This window comes from Ambystoma mexicanum, chromosome 5p (assembly GCF_040938575.1).
Source record: "Ambystoma mexicanum isolate Mex_15411 chromosome 5p, UKY_AmexF1_1, whole genome shotgun sequence".
NCBI classification, from domain to species: Eukaryota; Metazoa; Chordata; class Amphibia; order Caudata; family Ambystomatidae; genus Ambystoma; species Ambystoma mexicanum.
Genome location: NC_090930.1, coordinates 1369004052 through 1369024373, shown reverse-complemented (window position 1 = coordinate 1369024373; position 20322 = coordinate 1369004052). Strand labels below are relative to the sequence as shown.

At 48.2% G+C, this 20322-nt stretch overlaps 1 protein-coding gene across 2 annotated transcripts in view; it reads left to right on the top strand.

The window, feature by feature from the left end:
• The window catches only part of SLC6A19 (solute carrier family 6 member 19), a 791726-nt gene that overhangs the window by 330179 nt on the left and 441225 nt on the right, over positions 1–20322 (top strand). For both annotated transcript variants that reach the window (XM_069613782.1, XM_069613781.1), the window contains exon 8: positions 373–529. In XM_069613782.1, coding sequence (XP_069469883.1) covers positions 373–529 — 157 coding nt within the window. The remainder of the gene's footprint in view (positions 1–372; positions 530–20322) is intronic.

The window sequence follows — 20322 nt, the reverse complement described above, 5'->3', positions numbered from 1 at the left end:
GCTATAGGTTATCTCCTGCTCAGAATCTACACAGGTTTTATTTATGAGCAAACGCTAGAAAGTCTGCTGTTAAATGCTAAATATGAACTACTGTCTTGTGGGGAAACTATGAAATGATGAGATGTGTATAACATAAGGTGCCCCGGTCGGTTATATGACTAGAGACATTACAAAGGTGCTCGGTCCAAGAAAAAAAGAGAGCCAGTTATCTTGATTCACCTAACCTGTCACTACAGAGCTTTATTGATGCCCTGTGAGAACTTTTAATAACATCCGGTCAAAACACTGCTAATACTTTGATTTTCCTAACAGTTCTGCTTCACTTGGGAGCCCAAACATGAATAATAACCTAATATAATTTGTTATTTACAGAAATATCCTTGATTTGACAAATGCCTTTGATTTGCCGGAAGGAAATATAACACAAGACAATTACGACCAGATGCTGATAAATCTGAATGGCACACAAGCAGATCTAATTCAATCACTCAACCTGCAGACTTGCAACCTGGAAACCCTCTTAAATGATGTAAGCCACAATCTATATTTGTTAACGCAATCCATGACCAAAGCCTTCTGTGATGGAATGCATTTTATCAGCTTGGAAAATGTGTTGGTTTAATGTAACAGTTGGTGGAAACATAGAGCGATAATGGAACAAATATTGAGATCATGTCTTACATTTTTCCTTAACACATTTGGAGAAATATCTTATCGTTAATAGGTTTTTGTAGGCTTGTATGACTTAGTGCTTTGCAGAAGGCTTAGAGCGTATACACTTCACTAATCTAAGTCTATGCATCCATCAGACTGGAAATTACCACAAATATCACAGTCCTAATCAAAGTTGAAGTAGTCACGTTAGTCTTCACATCTTTCTATCAATTCTTCAACATATAACCAGAACATTCAAAATACAGAGAATTATAGCAAAATAGAAAGGCGGAAATTCGCATTTTAAGACCATACACAAGGCCTCATCACGACTCTGGCGGTAACCCTTAAATCCGGCGGTAGCGCTATTACCGCTGTATTTAAGGGTCCGCCAAATCAGGACTTCGAGCTGGGGGGAAATCCACTGAAAATTCGCGCTCATACCGCCGGCGGGAAATCTGCCGGCGGTATTAGCGCGAAATTTCCCCATTGAGCCCAATGGGGAATGGGGCATTCCCGAATGGGCTCAATGGGGAATGGGGATTAACATTACCGCCGAACTCGTGATCCGGTGCTATTAGTGCCGGGGAGTTCGGCGGTAGGGCAGATAGCGCCGGCGCTAATAGCACCGGCGTTACCGCCCAAGTCGTGATGAGGCCCACAGAAAGAATTTACATAGGAAAGAAAGAGTGACTGTGTGTAGACACACTTCCTATAATCATATATCCCTATGAATACATCCACAAGCGGACGACCCTCCTGAAATAATGTTGTATGCCAACACATTCATGAGGTTTTCTTCTGCTCTGCACTGCAGAAGAATGGGATATCCACAATGGTTGATGCAACCACAGAACCTGTCAACGACACAGCTGCTCAATACAGAAATGTAATGTAACAAGACACATGGGGCTCACCACAAGTATACAACTGCTGCAGCTATAGATACCACCCTGTGGTGAATACGTGTTTTGTAGCACTTAATAAGTGAGCCCAGCCATTTTGTTCTGTCATTATTTATGTTCTACTCTAAGCACTCAAAATTATCCCCCGAGGGACCCTGGAGCTCTGTGACCTTCCCTTTGTTTATTGCAGTTCAGTATGTGCTGTCAGGGATAATTCCCAGGCAAGCAGGGGTGGTTGCTAGGAGTTCATGGACATAAGTAAGTCTAGACAAGTGGCAAGTTCAACTGTGTTTATTACAACCAACAAACCACAGGGATCAAGTGCGCAGAGGCGATTCCAAGCACAGCTCAACAAACTCTGGCTCGCAGACCAGTTTTCATAGCAAGTGACGTCACACAAGCATCATTCCCCTGGCCCTTCTCCAAAAACCTATCTTCATCCTGGATAGGCTGCTGAGTGGTAGTTCCCTTATAGAAGACCCTATAGAGATTAATTAATTGGCTCGAAAATTGCTACACACTAAATGTTACAGTATGTGGAACCCTGAATGGCCGCTGACTCCAGCTACCCACCCATAAGGCCATGAACTGTCATTGACTGAGCCGTGAGCCCCAAGGCCTGGAACAAAATCAATTTCCAGCTCGGTCTGCACCTGTTCAGGGTGCTATGTGCAAAACGTGTCATTGTCGCCGTACGAGTGCTCATTTCCCATCGCACAACTGTAGCGTGCATGTAACAATTTTGTTACAATCGTCATGGGATCTGTGAGACGGCTGCGGTTCTCAGCCGCCGGGTCTTGGCCTGGTCTTGGCTTGCTCTCAGCTCAGCTGGATCACGTATCCAGAGATCATGTTCCTGGGTCTTGGAGCTCTGAATTATTCTGAATTTAAGGAGAATTATGCTTGTCCACTGCCGGTGTTACTTCTGTTCAGGATAAAGAATGTCACCTTGCAACAGTGCAACCTTGGCAGTGGCCTTGTTCCCCCCCAGTGTTTCTGCTTTCACAGCGCTCCGCAAGCTTCAGGGTTTCAGAGACAATTATGGCCTACTATGATTTACTAAGTCATGGCCTGGTTTTCCTGTGTGTGTCTACCATATAGCATAGGTTAGTGCATCATGGTTCTGCCAGGTCTCATGAGTGCTCCTGCCATTCCATGGGCTTAGTTGCATGTAAGCATCTGCAAGCCTGTAACGTGATCTTCTTGCTTCTGCCGTTTCTGCTAGTGGCAAAATAATAAACGTGCAGATTGTATGTAAAGGTCACCGTACTCTATGTAAAGACGGATTTCTGAACTCTGTCCTGGTGGCGCAGAAGTTCAGAAGGCCAACCTAATTACTTGGAACAGGGTAACCTCTGGACGAGCCAGACCAATCAAGGTAGCGATCGCGGCGGTCAAGACTAGGTCTCAAGAGGGGTGAGGGTGACTAAAAGCCCGCAATGAGCACACAAAGCAAGGACACTTACAAATTACTCCAAACAGGTGTTATATTAAAAATATATACACATTTATTCCAAGGCCTTTAAAACAATGACCGTAGCGAGAAATCACAATACAACTCTAGTAAACCAACACATACCATACCAATACAATATATATACAAATACAACAAGTCTCAAGCGTTAGATGCACAAAATGTGTAGTCCACCTAAAAGGGAAGGAAAACAGGCAGTGCGAAATAATGCTTAGACCCAGTCTGCCTTCAGAGGCACCTAACTAAAAGGAAGTCCGAGCCCTACGAAGAGTGGAGCCTTGTGCTCAAAAGTACCTGCACACGCTGGTGCCAACGGGCAAAAGGGGAGTCTCTTCGAGGGAAATCAGGCGGTTCAGTTTAGTGCACAAATGAAGAAGAACAGTGTTCCGCGACTCAAGCGCAGCCTCCACTGTGGGCAGAAGCAGAGCACGAGTACGGAAAGGCGTGCTGTTCAGACACAGCGGGGAAAAGCTATGGGCTCCTGCAGGAGGGCGACCAGTTCCTAGCTATGCTACTCACCGGTTCCCGATGCAAGCAGACCCAGGCTTCTCCGCGTCAGTTTCAGTCGCTGGCAGGTTCAGAAGAGCAGGGAACGTCTCGTCGTCTTGTTGAGTCTGCAGCAGCAGAGGTGAGTAAAAGACGTCCCAAAAGAAGGAACCTGCACAGTTTGTTACCACAGAAGGGCAACGGAGCGGCCGTGTGTATCTGAGCCCAATGTACACTACTCACTTCAGACCTGGGAACGCCAAGTGTACGAAGCGTGTGAGAGTGACAAGGACTCGAAATACTACACAACCTGGCAGCGGTTACAGAGCAAGACTCCTGTGTAGGCTGGTCAGTCTGCTGGATGGCCCAGAGACGCTTCCGAAGGCTTACGAGCAGGAGATGGTGAAGATGCCGAGAATAGCTGTTCCCGCTATTCCAAGGGTCGAAGTACCAGTACAGGCCTTCTGGTTCGATCAAAGGTGAAAAGGGTTTCACAAGGCGACAGCAGTGCAGAGGAGCAGTCCTTCAGCGGGTCACCAGCGATTCCTCGGTACAGCCTCTTGGTTGCAGGATACTTGGCTCCTGTATTCCTTCGTTCGTGAGAACTCAGGAGATCGACATGGTAGTGGTGTTTCCAGCCCCCTCTTATCCACGGTTCCCTTCGCGCCAAAACGAAGGGGACCCAATGGGAGATCCGCTCATCAACACTCACACCATTCGTGGACCTATCACGGACCACGGTGGTCCCAGGCATTCACACCACCCTAGACTCTCTGGCACCCAGGATGTGTATTGGGACCATAAATCCCAGCCCACATCCTGGAGGCACACACCAGGCATGTAGAAGCCCGCGAAAGCATCTGTGTTTCGCGGGAAAGTACATGCCCAAATAAGGAAGGCCCCGGGTCGGCTCGACCTGGGGAAGGTGAAGGGAGCAAGACGTTCAGCGGACATGACAAAGGAGCCTCGTGGTCTGGCCATTTTGGGAGCCAGGCCACCATTTTGGGCTAAGCGCGAGAAACGTGCTTAAAACGCCAAAAGGAGCTCAAAACACAAGAAACGATCGCTGCCACCATTCCCGTCCGTGAATCACTTGCACTGATCAGTACAATCCTAAAAGAGTATCTAGGGCCTGTAGAAGGCTAGAGACCCAAGAGAGCAGTAACTTAGCTTACAGTGCCCTCTTGTGTCATGTTGCACGAAAGCCGCAACATGATAAAAGAAACTACGGAAAACAGCGTTTCCTGCTACTGACTGTCTTAAGGGCATGTCAGTTTCCCCGTAAGAAAGGAGCGAAAGCCCAGAGGAGTGCGGCAGAAGGCTGCACTTCTCTGGCAAAGTCGAGAACAAGGTGAAAAACAACAGCAAAAAGTTTAGGGGTTGCCACATGGAAGGAAAATTACCTACAATTACGAAATCTTTCCTAACACTCTACCTCATAGAACTGTACGGAGAGAGAGAGAGAGAGAGAGAGAGTGTGTGTGTGTGTGTGTGTGTGTGTGTGTGTGTGTGTGTTCCCCCCCAGATGTGCGGATGGCACGTGTGCTTCTTGTCTGACGCAGCTAGGTTGTGTAGCCTCTAACGGCTCAGCATGGCTTCTCAGCGTTTAGTCGACTCGGTCCATTTAGCTGTCTCCGGGTCCGTCTTGTGACTCTTAATCCACTCTGGGTAATATTCGTGCAGCTATGGGGTTATAAGGACGACTGAGAGGATACTTCTCATGATACTTGTCCATAGTGGGTGCAGTGGGGGTTGGTGCAAGCTTGTGTGTTCGGCAGCCATATTGTCTTTGTTTCTTTTTTTGGTTGGGGTGTGTGTCAAGACGGGGGGAGTAATTTGACCTCCTCTCTTCAGTCGGCCCTCTGGTTGACTTGTCAACCACACCACCATTATCTCCTCTATCATCCATCAACCGAGACACCTTCGTTATTCTTACGAGGTGTCCATAGTAGTTGACATGATCTTCAAAGGACCAGTACATGTAAACACTTCCACCTTTGGGTTTGCACAACACCCATTTCCCTACATACTGTTTGGGGTTGTGTGGGTTATCTACATTTACTCCAGGCTGAAACAGGTCAGATTCTGCTATCTTCTGCCTTAGTCATTCTCTTTCTTTTACAATGTCGTCCATTGCTTCTCCTGTCTCCATTTTCATCAGCACTTGCATCCCTCTTCTGCTTCTTCTGCTGTCTTCTTGCATCTGCCAATACATATCTTTATTCCCCATAGAGATGCTGTTCCCAATACTAGTGCTCCTGCAATCACATTCTGCCCTTGCGCCAGCCAGGACAGCATCCATGACCAGAGATATGCAAACCAGCTCTTGTCTTTCCCCATTCCCTTTGCCTCTTCTTCCATCTTTGCGTGCATCTGGGCCAACTTGGTAACTGTGTCTGAACGTGTTCCATTATCTTCATCGTTGGCAGGTATAAAGGTGCAACAGGAACTTCCGATTTTTGCGCAAACTCCTCCTTCCATAGCTCTGAGGAGATCCAGAACATATCTATCATGGAGCGCCACCAACCTTATCGCTCTGAGCTCTTCCTTGATTGCGTTGAACCCATTCACTGTCGAGTTTATGGTTACCATCAACTCCCAGCGTGCGATCTGCAACCATTTAGCTTTGGCATATGCTTGTACTCTGGGTATTAGTGATACAAAGAACATTTGTGTTCTGCTTAATATGCAGATACTTTGTCTAGTGCCGCTTCTGATCTTCCCCATAAGTAATTCCCCTCTCTCTTCACCCTATTGTGTGTTTTCTGCAGGGGGGGCATTGCTTGTTTGGACTAGCAGCACATGTTGCAGCGGTCATTTCTTCCTCCTGTTGTTTTCCACATTGGGGAACTCATCGAGCTTAACATCCTTCCTTGGTACCACTAGAGAGGGCATGTTGATGTGCGCTAGGGAGCACACTCCTCCCCAGTTTGATGGCAGTTTGTTGTAAGCTTTGGACCCACATGCCCAGTAGTGGTCCATCAGTACTGCTGTTTCTGCACCCATTTCCAGTATTTGCTACACCTTCTGGCATCCTACGTTTTCCCCCACTTCTTCATCTCCACTGTGTTGATAGCAGAGAGCTGGTGTTTTCAGGGGAACTATAGGCAGTGGACCTGCCTCTTTGTCTACTCATGTCACTAGGTTCGTGCAAACTCCTCCTTCCATACCTCTGAGGAGATCCAGAACATATCTATCATGGAAGCCACCAACCTTACCGCTCTGAGCTCTTCCTTGATTGCATTGAACCCGTTCACTGTCGAGTTTATGGTTACCATCAACTACCAGCGTGTGATCTGAAACCATTTAGCATTGGCTTGTACTCTGGGTATTAGTGATGCAAAGAACATTTGAGTTCTGCTGAATAGTCTATGGGATGCAGGTACTTTGTCTAGTGCTGCTTCAGATGTTCCCCATAAGTAATTCCCCTCTCTCCTCACCCTATTGAGTGTTTTCTGCTGATGGCATTGCTTGTTTGCACTAGCAGCACATGTTGCAGTGGTCGTTTCTTTCTCCTGTTGTTTTCCATTTTCTGGAACTTATTGAGCTTAACATCCTTCCTTGGTACCACGATATTTTTAAATTGCATTTATACCACGCACCGATAAACCCATAGGTGTGAGGGCGCATACAATACAAAAACATCAAACATAAACTATTCCAATTAACTAATGTGGAGACAATCATAAGTAGGTAAATATCCCCCAACAAGGAGAGCCACAGGCAAGTGGCAGAGGATCAGAAAACAAGAGTAGAAGGAATATCATAAGGAAAAAAAGGAAAGAGGCATCATAAATTAAAACACCTTACAATATCAAATTACAATTTGAGGCTCCTCTGGGAAAATATTTGCAGCATCTTAGGAAGGCAGGAGGAGTACTAACCCCACAGCCAATTAAGGCACACTCACTATTTGGTTGTGTGCACCAATCTTTAAGGTCCAGTCCCCATATGGCATGTTGACATGCTCTAGGGAGCACACTCCTCCCCAGTTTGGTGGCAGTTTGTCATAAGCTTTGGACCCACATTCCCAGTAGTGGTCCATCAGTACTGCTGTTCCTGCATCCATTTCCGGTATTTGCTCCAATCTACCCATGTCACTAGGTTTGTGCTTCTGTCCCACTCCTTGAGACACTTGTCATTCTCTTCTTGCACTTTATTTACTGCAGCTTTCATCAGGGTTAGTCCTTTACTTCCTACTACTCTGCTTTCACCCTTTGTTTGTGTATACTCTTCCATAGATCAGTATCTGTGGTCTTTCCCAGCAACCAGGTTCTCCGCCTACTTCTTTTACTCTTGACCATGGACATGGCAAGTATTCCAGTGTAATTGTCTTTGTCTCTCCTTTCGCTGGTCCTTTGGTTATGTATTGCAACCCATCACTAATTTGCCAGTAATTGTTCATCATGGGTAATATTTTAATATAGTTATCTTGTTATGGGAAGGTCCCCTTGGACATCCATCGCAGTGTGGCACTTCTCCCTTGGAATCTTCCTTGCATCTGGACAATTGCTAGATGCACCATGCATTGTGCCCTTGCTGCAGGTATTTCTGTTGCTAAGAAGGTTCTGGAGGCACTCATGGCGTAGAGAATTAAAGAGCAGACATAGCAGCTTTCCTGTATCCTTACCAATTTTGAACATGTGCTTTTACATGTTATTCGTTATATGTGCTCTGTCTATACGTGTTAACTCCCTTCATGTCTGCAGCAACACTGTGCTTACCTCTCCTTACCTGATCAGCAGTGTCTTCACTTCCACCTGACATGGTTGTCCTTGCTGCTTGGGTTGGAGAAATGTTAGTAAGAGGAACAGCGGTTGCATGTTGCATGCCTAGCAGAATAATGCTGTACTAAAACAGTACACAACAATCCAACGGGTATTAGAAATCCCACAACAATTATGGTAATCTTTATTTCATTCATTTTGAGTACTTACGCTGCCTTGAGGAGACTGAAGAGTTGATAAAGTTGCATGCCTGAAATTCACAATAACAGAGTTATTTTGATAGTAGTTGTGAGCATTAGTCAAGCTCCACGAACTAAATAATCGTTAAGTGCCCAGATAAAGACCTTCTCCCAAATTCTCTGTATGGATGGTTGACATAGCATGGGCAGGACAAGATACGCTCTTCGTTCAAGTCGCAACAACCTTCAAGGGCAAGAAAAGAAAAATGGTTAAATCGTGTTGCAGCTGTCAAATGTGCATAACCTGCGTGTGAGAAAAAGAGAAAGTTAAATCGTTACTGCTGTTGAATGTGCACTCGTAGTCAGATTGTAGCGTTGGTATTGGGCATAGATTAGAAGTGGAGTGGCAAGTGATCTTTTAGGGGTCAAGTTCTATCAATATTGCTGTGGGTATTTCGGCAGCTTGGGAATGCCTGACCATAGGATGGCCAGTAGTCTCTAGTTCAGGGGTAATTGAGCCATATGAGCTTTCCTGAGGATCGCTGGTGGCTGTAGCGTTGGCCATGTCGGTAGATGCAGTGGTGCCCCCAGGGAAGGTCAATGCTTTGTAAGGCTTGATGCCGCTTTGATGGTGCCACGTTGTTTTCTGTTCTAAAGCTTGATGGTCGTGCAGATATTTGTACCTCCGTCCCTAAGTACCGCACAGGCAAGGCAAAGTACACTGCCTGTACAGTCTTTAAGGCCACAGGTGTTGTAAGCCGTCAGACAGGAACTAGGAACACCGGAAACACACCCCAGGAACCACTTAAAGGCAATGAATGGTTGTTAACCAAATGAAAGGACAACAATGCAATGCAAGCAGTAGAAGTATTAAAGCTTACCCCCAATGTACAATAATGGTCCCTTGAAGGGACAGCTAACAGGTGTCAGGGTAAAGAGGCTAGGTGTTCTGCAAGGCTTTGTGAGAAGCAACACCTGGGTCGGCTGACAGAGACCAAACAGTATGGTTCCGACGGTGTAGTTCAGGATACGTAGTTTCAAGGTGCCGAGGTTGAACAGAGGCAGTCTGGATGGCACCCAAAACAAAGTACCAAAAACGGAAACCAGGGAATAGGCAAATCAGGTCCGTAGAACAATCCAAGGTCGAAAGGAGGAACAAACCAGAGTTCGAGGAACAAGCAAAATCAGGTCCATAGAACAATCCGAGGTCAAAAGGAGGAACAAACCAGAGTCCGAGGAACAGGCAAAATCAGGTCCGTAAAGCAATCCGAGATCTAGGTAACCGAGAATCGAAGAGTAGCAGCAAGTGTCACAAAGTCCCCACGGTAGTCAGCTGTGAAGCATTGTTTCCATGTTTGTGGCCGCTTTTATACCTGCTTGAAGCCATCACGTAACGTGCGGCCGATCACGTGGTCTTGATCACATGCTGTCGGGCTGCTGTAGGAGGATCGGAGTGTGCCGCTTGAAGCCTGTACAATGAGGAAGCTGTCGGCGTGTGAGTGTCCATGGCAACTGCCAGCGAAATGAAGGACGGAAGACTCCCGGGCAGCCGGCTGTTGTTCTTGATCGCAAGGCAGGATGCAGTCGCCTTACTGTGTGCATCATGAGTGACCTTGCAGGTGGGTGTAGGGGAGATCGAGTGCGTGCAACTGGGGGTGTAATGCGAGAAGTGACCGGGGAAGTGATGCGGGGCGTGACAGAGCCCCCCCCCAAATGCCCACGACCACGTGGGCAAGAAGGGTTATGCCGATGAAACTCCCTAACCAACCGCGGGCCATGAACGTCCCGAGAAGAAACCCAGGAACGCTCCTCAGGGCCATACCCCAACCAGTCCACTAGGTATTGGAGGCGACCCCGAAAAAAGCGGGAACCCAAGATGGCATGAACCTCGTAGACATCCGGAGAAGACAAGGAGACCGGGGCAGCAGAAGGGACCAGCCGTGTGGGAGCCAGACAAGGCTTAAGTAGAGAGGTGTGGAACACAGGGTGTATGTGCCATGAGGAAGGAATGGAGAGGCGAAAAGCCACCGGGTTGAGAACCCGGGATACCGTGTAGGGACCGATAAAACGGGGAAGCAATTTGCGGCAACCAGGAAGACGCAGATGACGGGTCGACAACCAGACTCGATCCCCCACCCGATACTCAGGGGCGGCCACCCATTTCCTGTCTGCCTTGGCTTTCATGACGGTCTGGGCTTCACGTAAATGGACCATGGTCTGTGCGTGGACCGACAGCAGGTCACGGGCACAGTCATTAGCGGCGGGGGACGCCAAAGAGGGGAAATCAGGGAGAGGGAGAGAACGAGGATGTTGCCCATAGAGAGCATAGAAAGGAGAGAAACCAGTGGAGGAGTGCCAGGAATTGTTGTAAGCGAATTCCGCCAAATGGAGCAAGTTCAACCAGGTATCCTGATATTGTAGGGTCAGGCAACGCAAGTATTGTTCCAAGGCCTGGTTAACCCTCTCCGTTTGGCCATCGCTTTCTGGGTGATAAGCTGAGGAAAAGTGAGCGTCGATACCAAGGATTTTGGTAAGAGCATGCCAGAAATGGGAAGTAAATTGAGAACCACGGTCTGACACAATGACCTGAGGGAGACCGAAAAGGCAAAAAACAGATTTGAAAAACAGCTGAGCAAGTGTGGGTGCTGTTGGAATCCCTGTACAGGGAATAAAACGGGCCATCTTGGTATAAGAGTCAACGATTACCCAGATGGTATCGTAACCCTGTTTACGAGGCAAGTCTGTGACCAGGTCCATAGATATCGTGTGCCAAGGCTTGGGAGGAATAGGTAATGGTTGCAAAAGACCAAATGTGCGACCCTTGCATGTTTTGCATTGAGCGCATATAGAACATGTGTTTACGTAGTTCTCCACGTCACATCTCATCGATGGCCACCAACACCAACGCTTTAATAACTCCAGGGTACAGTGTTGTCCGGGGTGTCCATTGATGGCCGTGTCGTGGGACCAACGGAGTGCCTTGTTCCGAGTGTCACTAGTAGGAAGGAATAATATCCCTTGTATAAATGGTAACCCTTCCTGAAGAACCAAGTCCCATTCTTCAAGCGCCTGAGGATGGAGTGAAACCCACTGTCAGATGTCAGTCAGCATAGAAGGGGAAGGGGTGCAAATACATACGACATGCCCCTTGCCTAAGAGCGTGTCCGGGTACAAAGAAAGAGGCTCACCCCCAGGAGAACGGAAAAGAGCATCCGCCTTACTATGTGAAGTACCTGGCCTATGCTTCACCACAAAATCATAGGCAGCAAAGAATAAGTGCCAGCGTACTTGTCTGCTGTTGGTGCATTTAAGGGAGGCCAGGTCTTGTAAGTTTTTATGATCAGTATAGACCACGGTCTGGTGTTTGGCCCCGATGAGATGGTGTCTCCAGGTTTGTAGTGCATCTTTGATAGCCAGCAGTTCCTTTTCGGTTACTGTATAGTGGGATTCGGATGACGTGAATTTCCTGGAATGAAACGCTACGGGGTGTAATTGATCCTTGATGGACAAGGTTGCGAGAGCACTGCACCTAATGCGAACGACGAGGCGTCCGCTTCCAGTATAAACGGGAGTTCGGGATCGGGATGTTGCAGTACTGGGGCAGTAATGAACCGGGACTTTAGCGTGTCAAAGGCCTGTTGGTGTTCTGTAGTCCAACAGAAAGGAACCCGAGGGCTGGTTAGAGCAGTAAGGGGAGAAATGATGGAAGAGAATCCAGCAATGAAACGCCGATAGAAGTTAGAGAAACCAAGAAATGATTGCAATTGTTTGAGGTTAGACGGGGCGGGCCATTCCGTGATGGCACGGACCTTTGCTTGATTCATGGAAAGGCCTCCGGGAGTAATGTGAAAGCCCAGGAATTCCACCTCCTTAGTATGAAAAATGCATTTCTCAGGTTTGGCAAACAAGGAATTTTCCTTGAGACGTTTCAGGACTTCTCTAACATGGACTATGTGTTCTTCCAGGGATGGTGAGTAGATTAATATGTCATCCAAATAGACCACTACAAAAACATTGAGTATATCGGAAAAAAGCTTGTTCACAAAGCGCTTAAATGTGGCGGGGGCGTTGCAAAGGCCGAACGGCATTACGGTGTATTCGAAAAGCCCTGGGCGAGTGCAAAACGCCGTTTTCCATTCATCACCTGCCCGTATGCGGACCAGGTTGTAGGCCCCCCGTAGATCTAGCTTAGTGAATATGGAGGCGCGTGTCAGTCTGTCCATCAGTGTCGATATGAGAGGGATTGGATAACGGTTCTTTATGGTAATGGCGTTCAGTCGCCTGTAATCGACACAAGGATGCAGGTCCCCCTCCTTCTTAGGCACAAAAAAGATCGGGCTAGCCGCTGGAGAACAGGAGGGTCGAATGTGACCCAGACGTAGCGCTTGTTGGATGTACTCCTTAAGTACCTGTTCTTCGGACGGGGATAATGAGTAGATTCTCCCTTTCGGTATGGGTGCATCGGGGATGAGATCAATGGGGCAATCGTAAGGTCGTTGAGGTGGTAATCCCTCTGCCATGGCTTTGTCAAAGACATCTAGAAAATCATGATAAACGGTGGGAACCCCCGCTGTAACAGCCCCTATAGTATGTGAGACGTTGTGTAATGGTTCAGAGTTCTCCAAGCTGGAGGAAGCCATGGCCCCAAGGATGGAGGCGGGAGACGATCGTGTTTCGGGATCCAGCAAACAGAAATGCTGGCAGATGTCAGATTCAAATGTGACCTGTCCTGTTCCCCAATCGATCAACGGATTATGCTGTCTCAACCAGGGGATGCCCAGAATGACACCAAACTGAGGGGAAGTGATGAGATCAAACGATAGGGTCTCCTTATGTGTGTCTTGTATCAATACCACCAGGGGAGCGGTTTGGTATTTCATGGGGCCGGATGTGAGGTTGGAACCGTCGACTGTTTGTACCGACTCTGGGTGTTCTTTCTTGACCAAAGGTAGATTGAGAGTGTGTGCTAAGGTGATGTCAAGAAAACACCCAGTGGCCCCGGAATCGATTACAATGTGTACAGGATGTGCCGCATCTGTGGTAGTTTTTAATAAGGCTCGAACCGTGATTGGTCTGATAAGACCAAAACCGGGTCCAGCGGGGTTCGAGGAAGGGCCCGCCCGAGGCCCCAAACTTACGGGCGGGCCTTCCGAAAACCCGGCGATTTCTCTTTTGGTCGGCGGGGACATTTTTTTACATGGTGTCTGCGTATGCCACAGTAAAAACAGGCATTGTCGGTTCTCCGACGCTCTCGTTCTGACTGGGTGAGGGGACTCCTGATCCCGCCGACCTGCATAGGTTCTGGAGTGGTAGCAGGCGTGGTAGAAGGCGCTGGGTTCGGGAAACCAGATTCTGCCTTACGCTCAGACCTATGAGCATCAATTTGTAGAGTCAGGTCCACCAAATCAGAAAAGACAGATGGCAGCGCAGGGACCACAGAAAGAGGGTCCTTCATGCTATTACAGAGCCCCCTATAGAATACAATGGCTTTCTTTTCTTCGGGCCATGAGGTTTCTGCTGCCAGTTGGTTAAAGCGAGGGATGTACTCAAGGAGTGTTTGCCTTGTATGAGATCTAAGAGTTCAAGGTCCCTGGACTGTGCCTTATATCTAGTGTCAAACACCTTACCCATCTCAACCACTAAAAGGTCGAAATCGTACAAGGCAGGGTGATCGTTTTCGAGTAGTGGGGTCGCCCATGTTGCCGCTACACCGGACAAATGAGAAAGAAGAAAGGCTGCCTTGGTCACAGAGTCAGGGAAGGCCTGAGGCCTACATAGAAAGTGTAGTTTGCATTGGTTCAGGAATGTGCGGTACTTTCTTGGGTCACCCTGAAAATGTTCCGGGGCAGCGAGGGGGAACGAGGTGGGAAGGACCACTGGGGTAGGGACTGTGGATGGCACGGGAGGTGGTTGGTTTTGGGGACTAGGGTCACCGAACTCAGCATCTGCAGGCAATGGGTAACGAGAACTCTGTAGGGCACCAAGTCTGTGGTGAATGGCTGTTGTTGCTGTGGTCATGTCGGCTTTATGGGCAGTGATTGCTTGCATTAAAGCGGTCACGGGGTCCCCGGGAGAGGCACTCATGATCTGGACGACCAGGAAGTCTTCACAGTCTGTTCTAAAGCTTGATGGTCGTGCATATATTTGTACCTCCGTCCCTAAGTACCGCACAGGCAAGGCAAAGTACACTGCCTGTGCAGTCTTTAAGGCCACAGGTGTTGTAAGCCGTCAGACAGGAACTAGGAACACCGTAAAAACACCCCAGGAACCACTGTAAGGCAATGAATGGTTGTTAACCAAATGAAAGTACAACAATGCAATGCAAGCAGTAGAAGTATTAAAGCTTACCCCCAATGTACAATAATGGTGCCTTGAAGGGACAGCTAACAGGTGGCAGGGTAAAGAGGCTAGGTGTTCTGCAAGGCTTTGTGAGAAACAACACCTGGGTCAGCTGACAGAGACCAAACAGTATGGTTCTGACGGTGTAGTTCAGGATACGTAGTTTCAAGGTGCCGAGGTTGAACAGAGGCAGTCTGGATGGCACCGAAAACAAAGTACCAAAAAACGGAAACCAGGGAATAGGCAAATCAGGTCCGTAGAACAATCCGAGGTCGAAAGGAGGAACAAACCAGAGTCGAGGAACAAGCAAAATCAGGTCCGTAGAACAATCCGGGGTCAAAAGGGGGAACAAACCAGAGTCCGAGGAACAGGCAAAATCAGGTCCGTAAAGCAATCCGAGATCTAGGTAACCGAGAATCAAAGAGTAGCAGCAAGCGTCACAAAGTCCCCACGGTGGTCAGCTGTGAAGCATTGTTTCCATGTTTGCGGACGCTTTTATACCTGTTTGAAGCCGTCACGTAACGTGCGGCCGCTCACGTGGTCTTGATCACGTGCTGTCGGGGTTGCTGTAGGAGGATCGGAGTGTGCCGCTTGAAGCCTGTACAGCGAGGAAGCTGTCGGCGTGTGAGTCTCCATGGCAACTGCCAGCGAAATGAAGGACGGAAGACTCCCGGGCAGCCGGCTGTTGTTCTTGATCGCAAGGCAGGATGCAGTCGCCTTACTGTGTGCATCATGAGTGACCTTGCAGGTGGGTGTAGGGGAGATCGAGTGCGTGCAACTGGGGGTGTAATACGAGAAGTGACTGGGGAAGTGATGCGGGGCGTGACATTTTCCCCTGCAGTCCTACGGCTTTGTTGGTGACTGCCTCGACAATATGGGGGCTGGTGAACCGCGGCACATTCCAGCACTGCGAGAAATTACGCAGAAGGACGTGGTCATCGACTTGCACCAATGAGTCTGTAGGAGGCTGTTGCTGCAAGTTGTCAATGTTCTCGTGTACGTTGTCTTCTGGCCTGCCCTGGGTTCGTTGTATCTGGTGAGAGATGAAAGAAGCACTAGAGACCAGTTGTCATGATCTCTGCTTCCAAAAGGTCAGGGTTTTCCCAACTCCCTTGGAAGCAGATCCATAACCCAGGTTCCGAGTGCCAACCAGTCCCAATTGGGACCTTTTGGACCCAGTCCTGGCGCCATTGGCACCAGGCTCATAAATATGCCCAGTCCCAGCGCTGGAAGCGCCGGGCTCATAATGCTTGGGTGGACTTACCTGCAGCAGACCATGCTGCTTACTTGCCTGCCAGTTGAGCCTCTGATCCTCTTCTGTTTGGAACTACTTTTCCTGTTGGGTGGGGCTGGAGCCACTCCCTAGATTCAGAACACTGGAACTCTTCTGGAAGGCAGGAACTCTTTTTTTACCACGAACTCTTTTCTTACTTAGGCGTGGCTGTGGAAGGAGACACCTAAGCACTACAGGAGGCTATTTAAACCACACCCGGTGGATGAATCTTGCTTTGCGTTATTCTGCACCCTCTGCAGCAGAACGCTCATCGTGTCTTCTGCATCCGGTCCTGGGCCTAAGGAAAAAGGCTTACCATCCTGAATCCAGTCTTCAGCAACACCTATAAAGACAAGAAAGAACAGGTTAGCATTCCGGCATCTGAAAGGCAAAGGCTTACCTACTCTTCGTGCGCTCCGGAGGTCTTCACACTGCATTCCGGCATCTGAAAGACAAAAGCTTACCAACTCTTCGCACGCTCCGGAGGCCGTCGGTGCTGCATCTCGCATCTGAAAGACAAAACAAGGTTCGTTTAAAGACATTGGGGAACTTTAATACTCACGTGCCATTACTCCTTTCCAAATCTAACCCAGTGGGTATCCCGGCACCCTGCAGCCGCTCCGAACTTGTACCTGCAAAATAAAAAGACAGTTAGAGCGCTTTGTGAAGCTGGCAACAAGCGCTTACTTACGTGCTTCCAGGCGCTTCTATTCATCACACGGGCTCCATCTTCAACTCACTTCAGCCCGTCATCCGCCATCGCCGGAACCCTGCAAAACAAGAGACATCATTATTAAAGACTTTAAAGACATTTGAGTTACTCGAAACTTACCGTTCGTGCAGTAAACGATGGACAGCAGTCCTCTGAAGTCAAGAGGCCTGCGCTACCTATCCAGTGAAGAAACTGGCTACAGCACCCTGCCCCAAGGCAGATGGAGAGCTCAGCATTCACTTACCTAAGGTGAGAGCGTTAACCTGTGGGGGTCTACAGGAGAGGAGAAGAGGAAAGAGATAGGGACACCCCAATAACCCCAGTTCATTAACCCCGTATTTTCTATCTGCAGACATCTTACTCTGCACGTCAGGCACACAGGGCACAGAGGTCCAGCCCAAAGAGCCAATCGGGTGCTGCACATCACCTTTGAAGATACGGTAGTCGCCCAGTCAAGACCGGCGCCTCTGCGAGAATCAGGTGAGCGTTACACCAGTGAAGTTACGTAATCGTACATCTCCTGTCCTAAGACTTCGGCCACACTCTCACAGTCTTTCAGGGCCCTAGTGGGAGGAGCCAGTGGGAGATGCATTCACCACCTTGTGGGGTGTTAAATGGTGGTTGAACCATTGCTTGTTACGCAATTCAAAGAGTGGCAGTGGCAAACAATGGAGCCAGAATGTCTTGGTGCTTTGCTGAGTTTTGGCAATGCGCTCCTTCAGGAGACCATTGAGGCATTCACATACCCGATTTGCTTGCGGGTAGTATGCACAGGAGAATTTGTGTTTTATTCCCAGTAAGGACGTGCTATGTTGGAACATCTCATTGGCAAAGTGAGGGCTGCTGTCAGACCTCAGGACCTCACATACCCCACCATGGGAATACTTCACAGACCAGAAACTTAGCAGCTCGGAGAGCGTCAGCATGGGAACAGGGTCCGGCTTCTATCCATCTTGAAAATGGACAGCCAACTACAATCATGTACTCCTGACATACTTGGATTATGTCAATGTAGTCCATATGGAGGTGGAGGAATGGACCTTCGGGCTTAGGTATGGCTCCTCTCACAACTCTCAGTATGTGTCCAGCTGTGAATTGCTGACATGTCAAAAAACTACTGACAAAGTTTGCCACATGTTCATTCAGGACAGAACCAATTTTCTCCAATGCGTGCTGCAATGACCTCCTTCACTGTGTGTGTTGGATGGTGTAATTGTATCAATGCTGTTTTCTTTAATGCAAGTGGCATGACCACTTTCCCTGTGTTGTTTTGTCGCCATAAGGTGTCTGTAGTGGACATCGAGCATCCCCTCTTTATCCAGAGTTCCTTTTCTTCGCTGGGTGCAGCACCTTGTAACTCCATGATTTTTGTCTCTAGTAGGTGGTTGTACCCTTCCTTCAACACCATTTGCTTTACTGCTCCTGTTCCTCGCTTTCTCTCCTTCAACTCCCACAATTCTTCAAAATAAGATGCACATCTTGCCTCATAGTCTGCTGCCTCATTCCTTTTGGATATAGCATCTTCCCCTTTGGTGTGTGCTTGGCTCTTCGCCAATGCTAGCTCCTGTGGGTATGCAATCACTTCAATCAGCTCTCCCAATAGTAGTGCATGCTGTACTGTGGTTCCCTCTGCCCTCCTCTACCCTCTCCTGAGCCACTGTGCTGAACCAGAATAGACGGTGGATGTGACATATGCACTGTCTGAGTATATTGTCACTCATATTTACACTGTTTTGCAGGGCCAATATGAGAGCCACTAGTTCCGCTGCTTGGGCTGAATAATGGGGTGGTAGCTTAGCACTCGCCACTCTCTCACTTGTTCCATCTTTTCTTAGCCTTACTATTGCAGGCCCTGTCCTCCTGATCCCAACACTTTGATCGATTGGTGATGAACCATCGATATAAAGGACATCTCCCCCCTCAAGTGCATCCTCCTCCACCTTGCATGTGTCGCTGAATAATTCTATATTTATGGTGCAATCATGTACCCAATCTCCTGTTTGACAGACATCTGCCATGAATAATGCTGGGTTTACAGTTTTGCATCTCACTATCTTCAATTCTGGTTTTGACAGTATGATCTCGTACCCTGATGCTCTTTCAGTTGTTAATGTGATCATTGGCTTGTGCAGTATTGGTAAAGGGTGGTGGAGCACCCCATTGTTATTGTTGATGCTTGCTCTTCTGCAAAAGGTGCGGCAGCCAATGATTGCTCGCACTGATAGTGCCCTCTCATTACTGGATCAAGCTGTCCACTGTAGTAAGCAATCATCTTATGGATCATGCTTGTTTTCTGCATCAGTACTGCTTTCATAACAACACTGTTGGTGTGTGAAAACAGGAAGAATTCTCTTTTGTAATCTGGGGTCCCTAACACTGGAGTGGTGCATATTGCTTCCTTCAGCACATTGAATGCTTCTGTCATTTCCTGCACCCAGGGTGTTCTCCTCTTTGAGCTTCCTTTAATGCAGTTAGCAGTGCCTGGTGTAAGTACTGTAATCAAAGACCCCTGCCCTGCAGTAGTTGCAAAACCTGAGGAACTGTTGCATTTCCCTTACTGTTTTGGGCTGTGGTGTGTTCTGTATGATTTGTGCTCTCTTGTGCACAATGTGCCTTCTATCTTAAGATATCAGCTGTCCAATGTATAGTCCAGTACTGTCCTCCTTTTGACAGTACTGGAGTTTGGCCTTGTCTACCTTGTACCACCTGTCTGCCATTAGTGTAAGCATATGTACAGAATCTGTTCCGCACTGGTCTCCTGTCTTGCTGCAGATCAAAATGTCGTCTACATATTGTAGCACTGTGCTCTCTGTTTCAATGTTACTTAGATCCATTTGGATCACTCTGTTGAAGATGGATGGTGACTCGCAGTACCCTTGTGGCAGCCAAGTGTGTTTCCACTTCCGGTTGTGATACATAAAGCTGGCCAAGTCTTGTGAGTCTGGGTGCAATGGTACTGAAAAGAAGGCATTCTTTAAATCGATCATCGTGAAACAGGTGGCTTCCACTGGGTTTGCTGCCACTGGATATTCTGCTTCTACAATACCGTTAAGAGGGCACAAATCTTGTATAAAATGCCATGACCCCCCATTTGCTTTGTGTACGGGGTACACTGCATTGTTGCATGGAGATTCTGAAGGTACCAAGATGCCTCGCTCAATGAGGGTGCTGATCATTTCATAGATGCCCTCATCTGCCTCCTTGGTTAAGGGGTATTGCTTTGCTCATAGTAGGATTAGCTTTATTTTCACTCCTCCTATGCTCTTAATGCACCCCACATCATAAGGACTCGTGGTCCATAAACTGTCGGGTACCTTTGCCAGATCTTCGTTCCAGAATGATGGTGATGCCTCTAGCGCCATTCCCATTCTCTGTGCAACCAGTCTGTAAGTAATCTGCAACCAGAACTTCACACTCACTTCCAACACTATGGGCCTCATTACGACCCAGGCGGTAAGTTACCGCCTGGGTCGTACGTTTACGCCATGGTGGTTGGCGGACTTACCGCCCCATTCCGAGGTTGGCGGGCGGTAAGTCCCCAATCCCCATTTACCCTTCCCCATTCCCATTTTT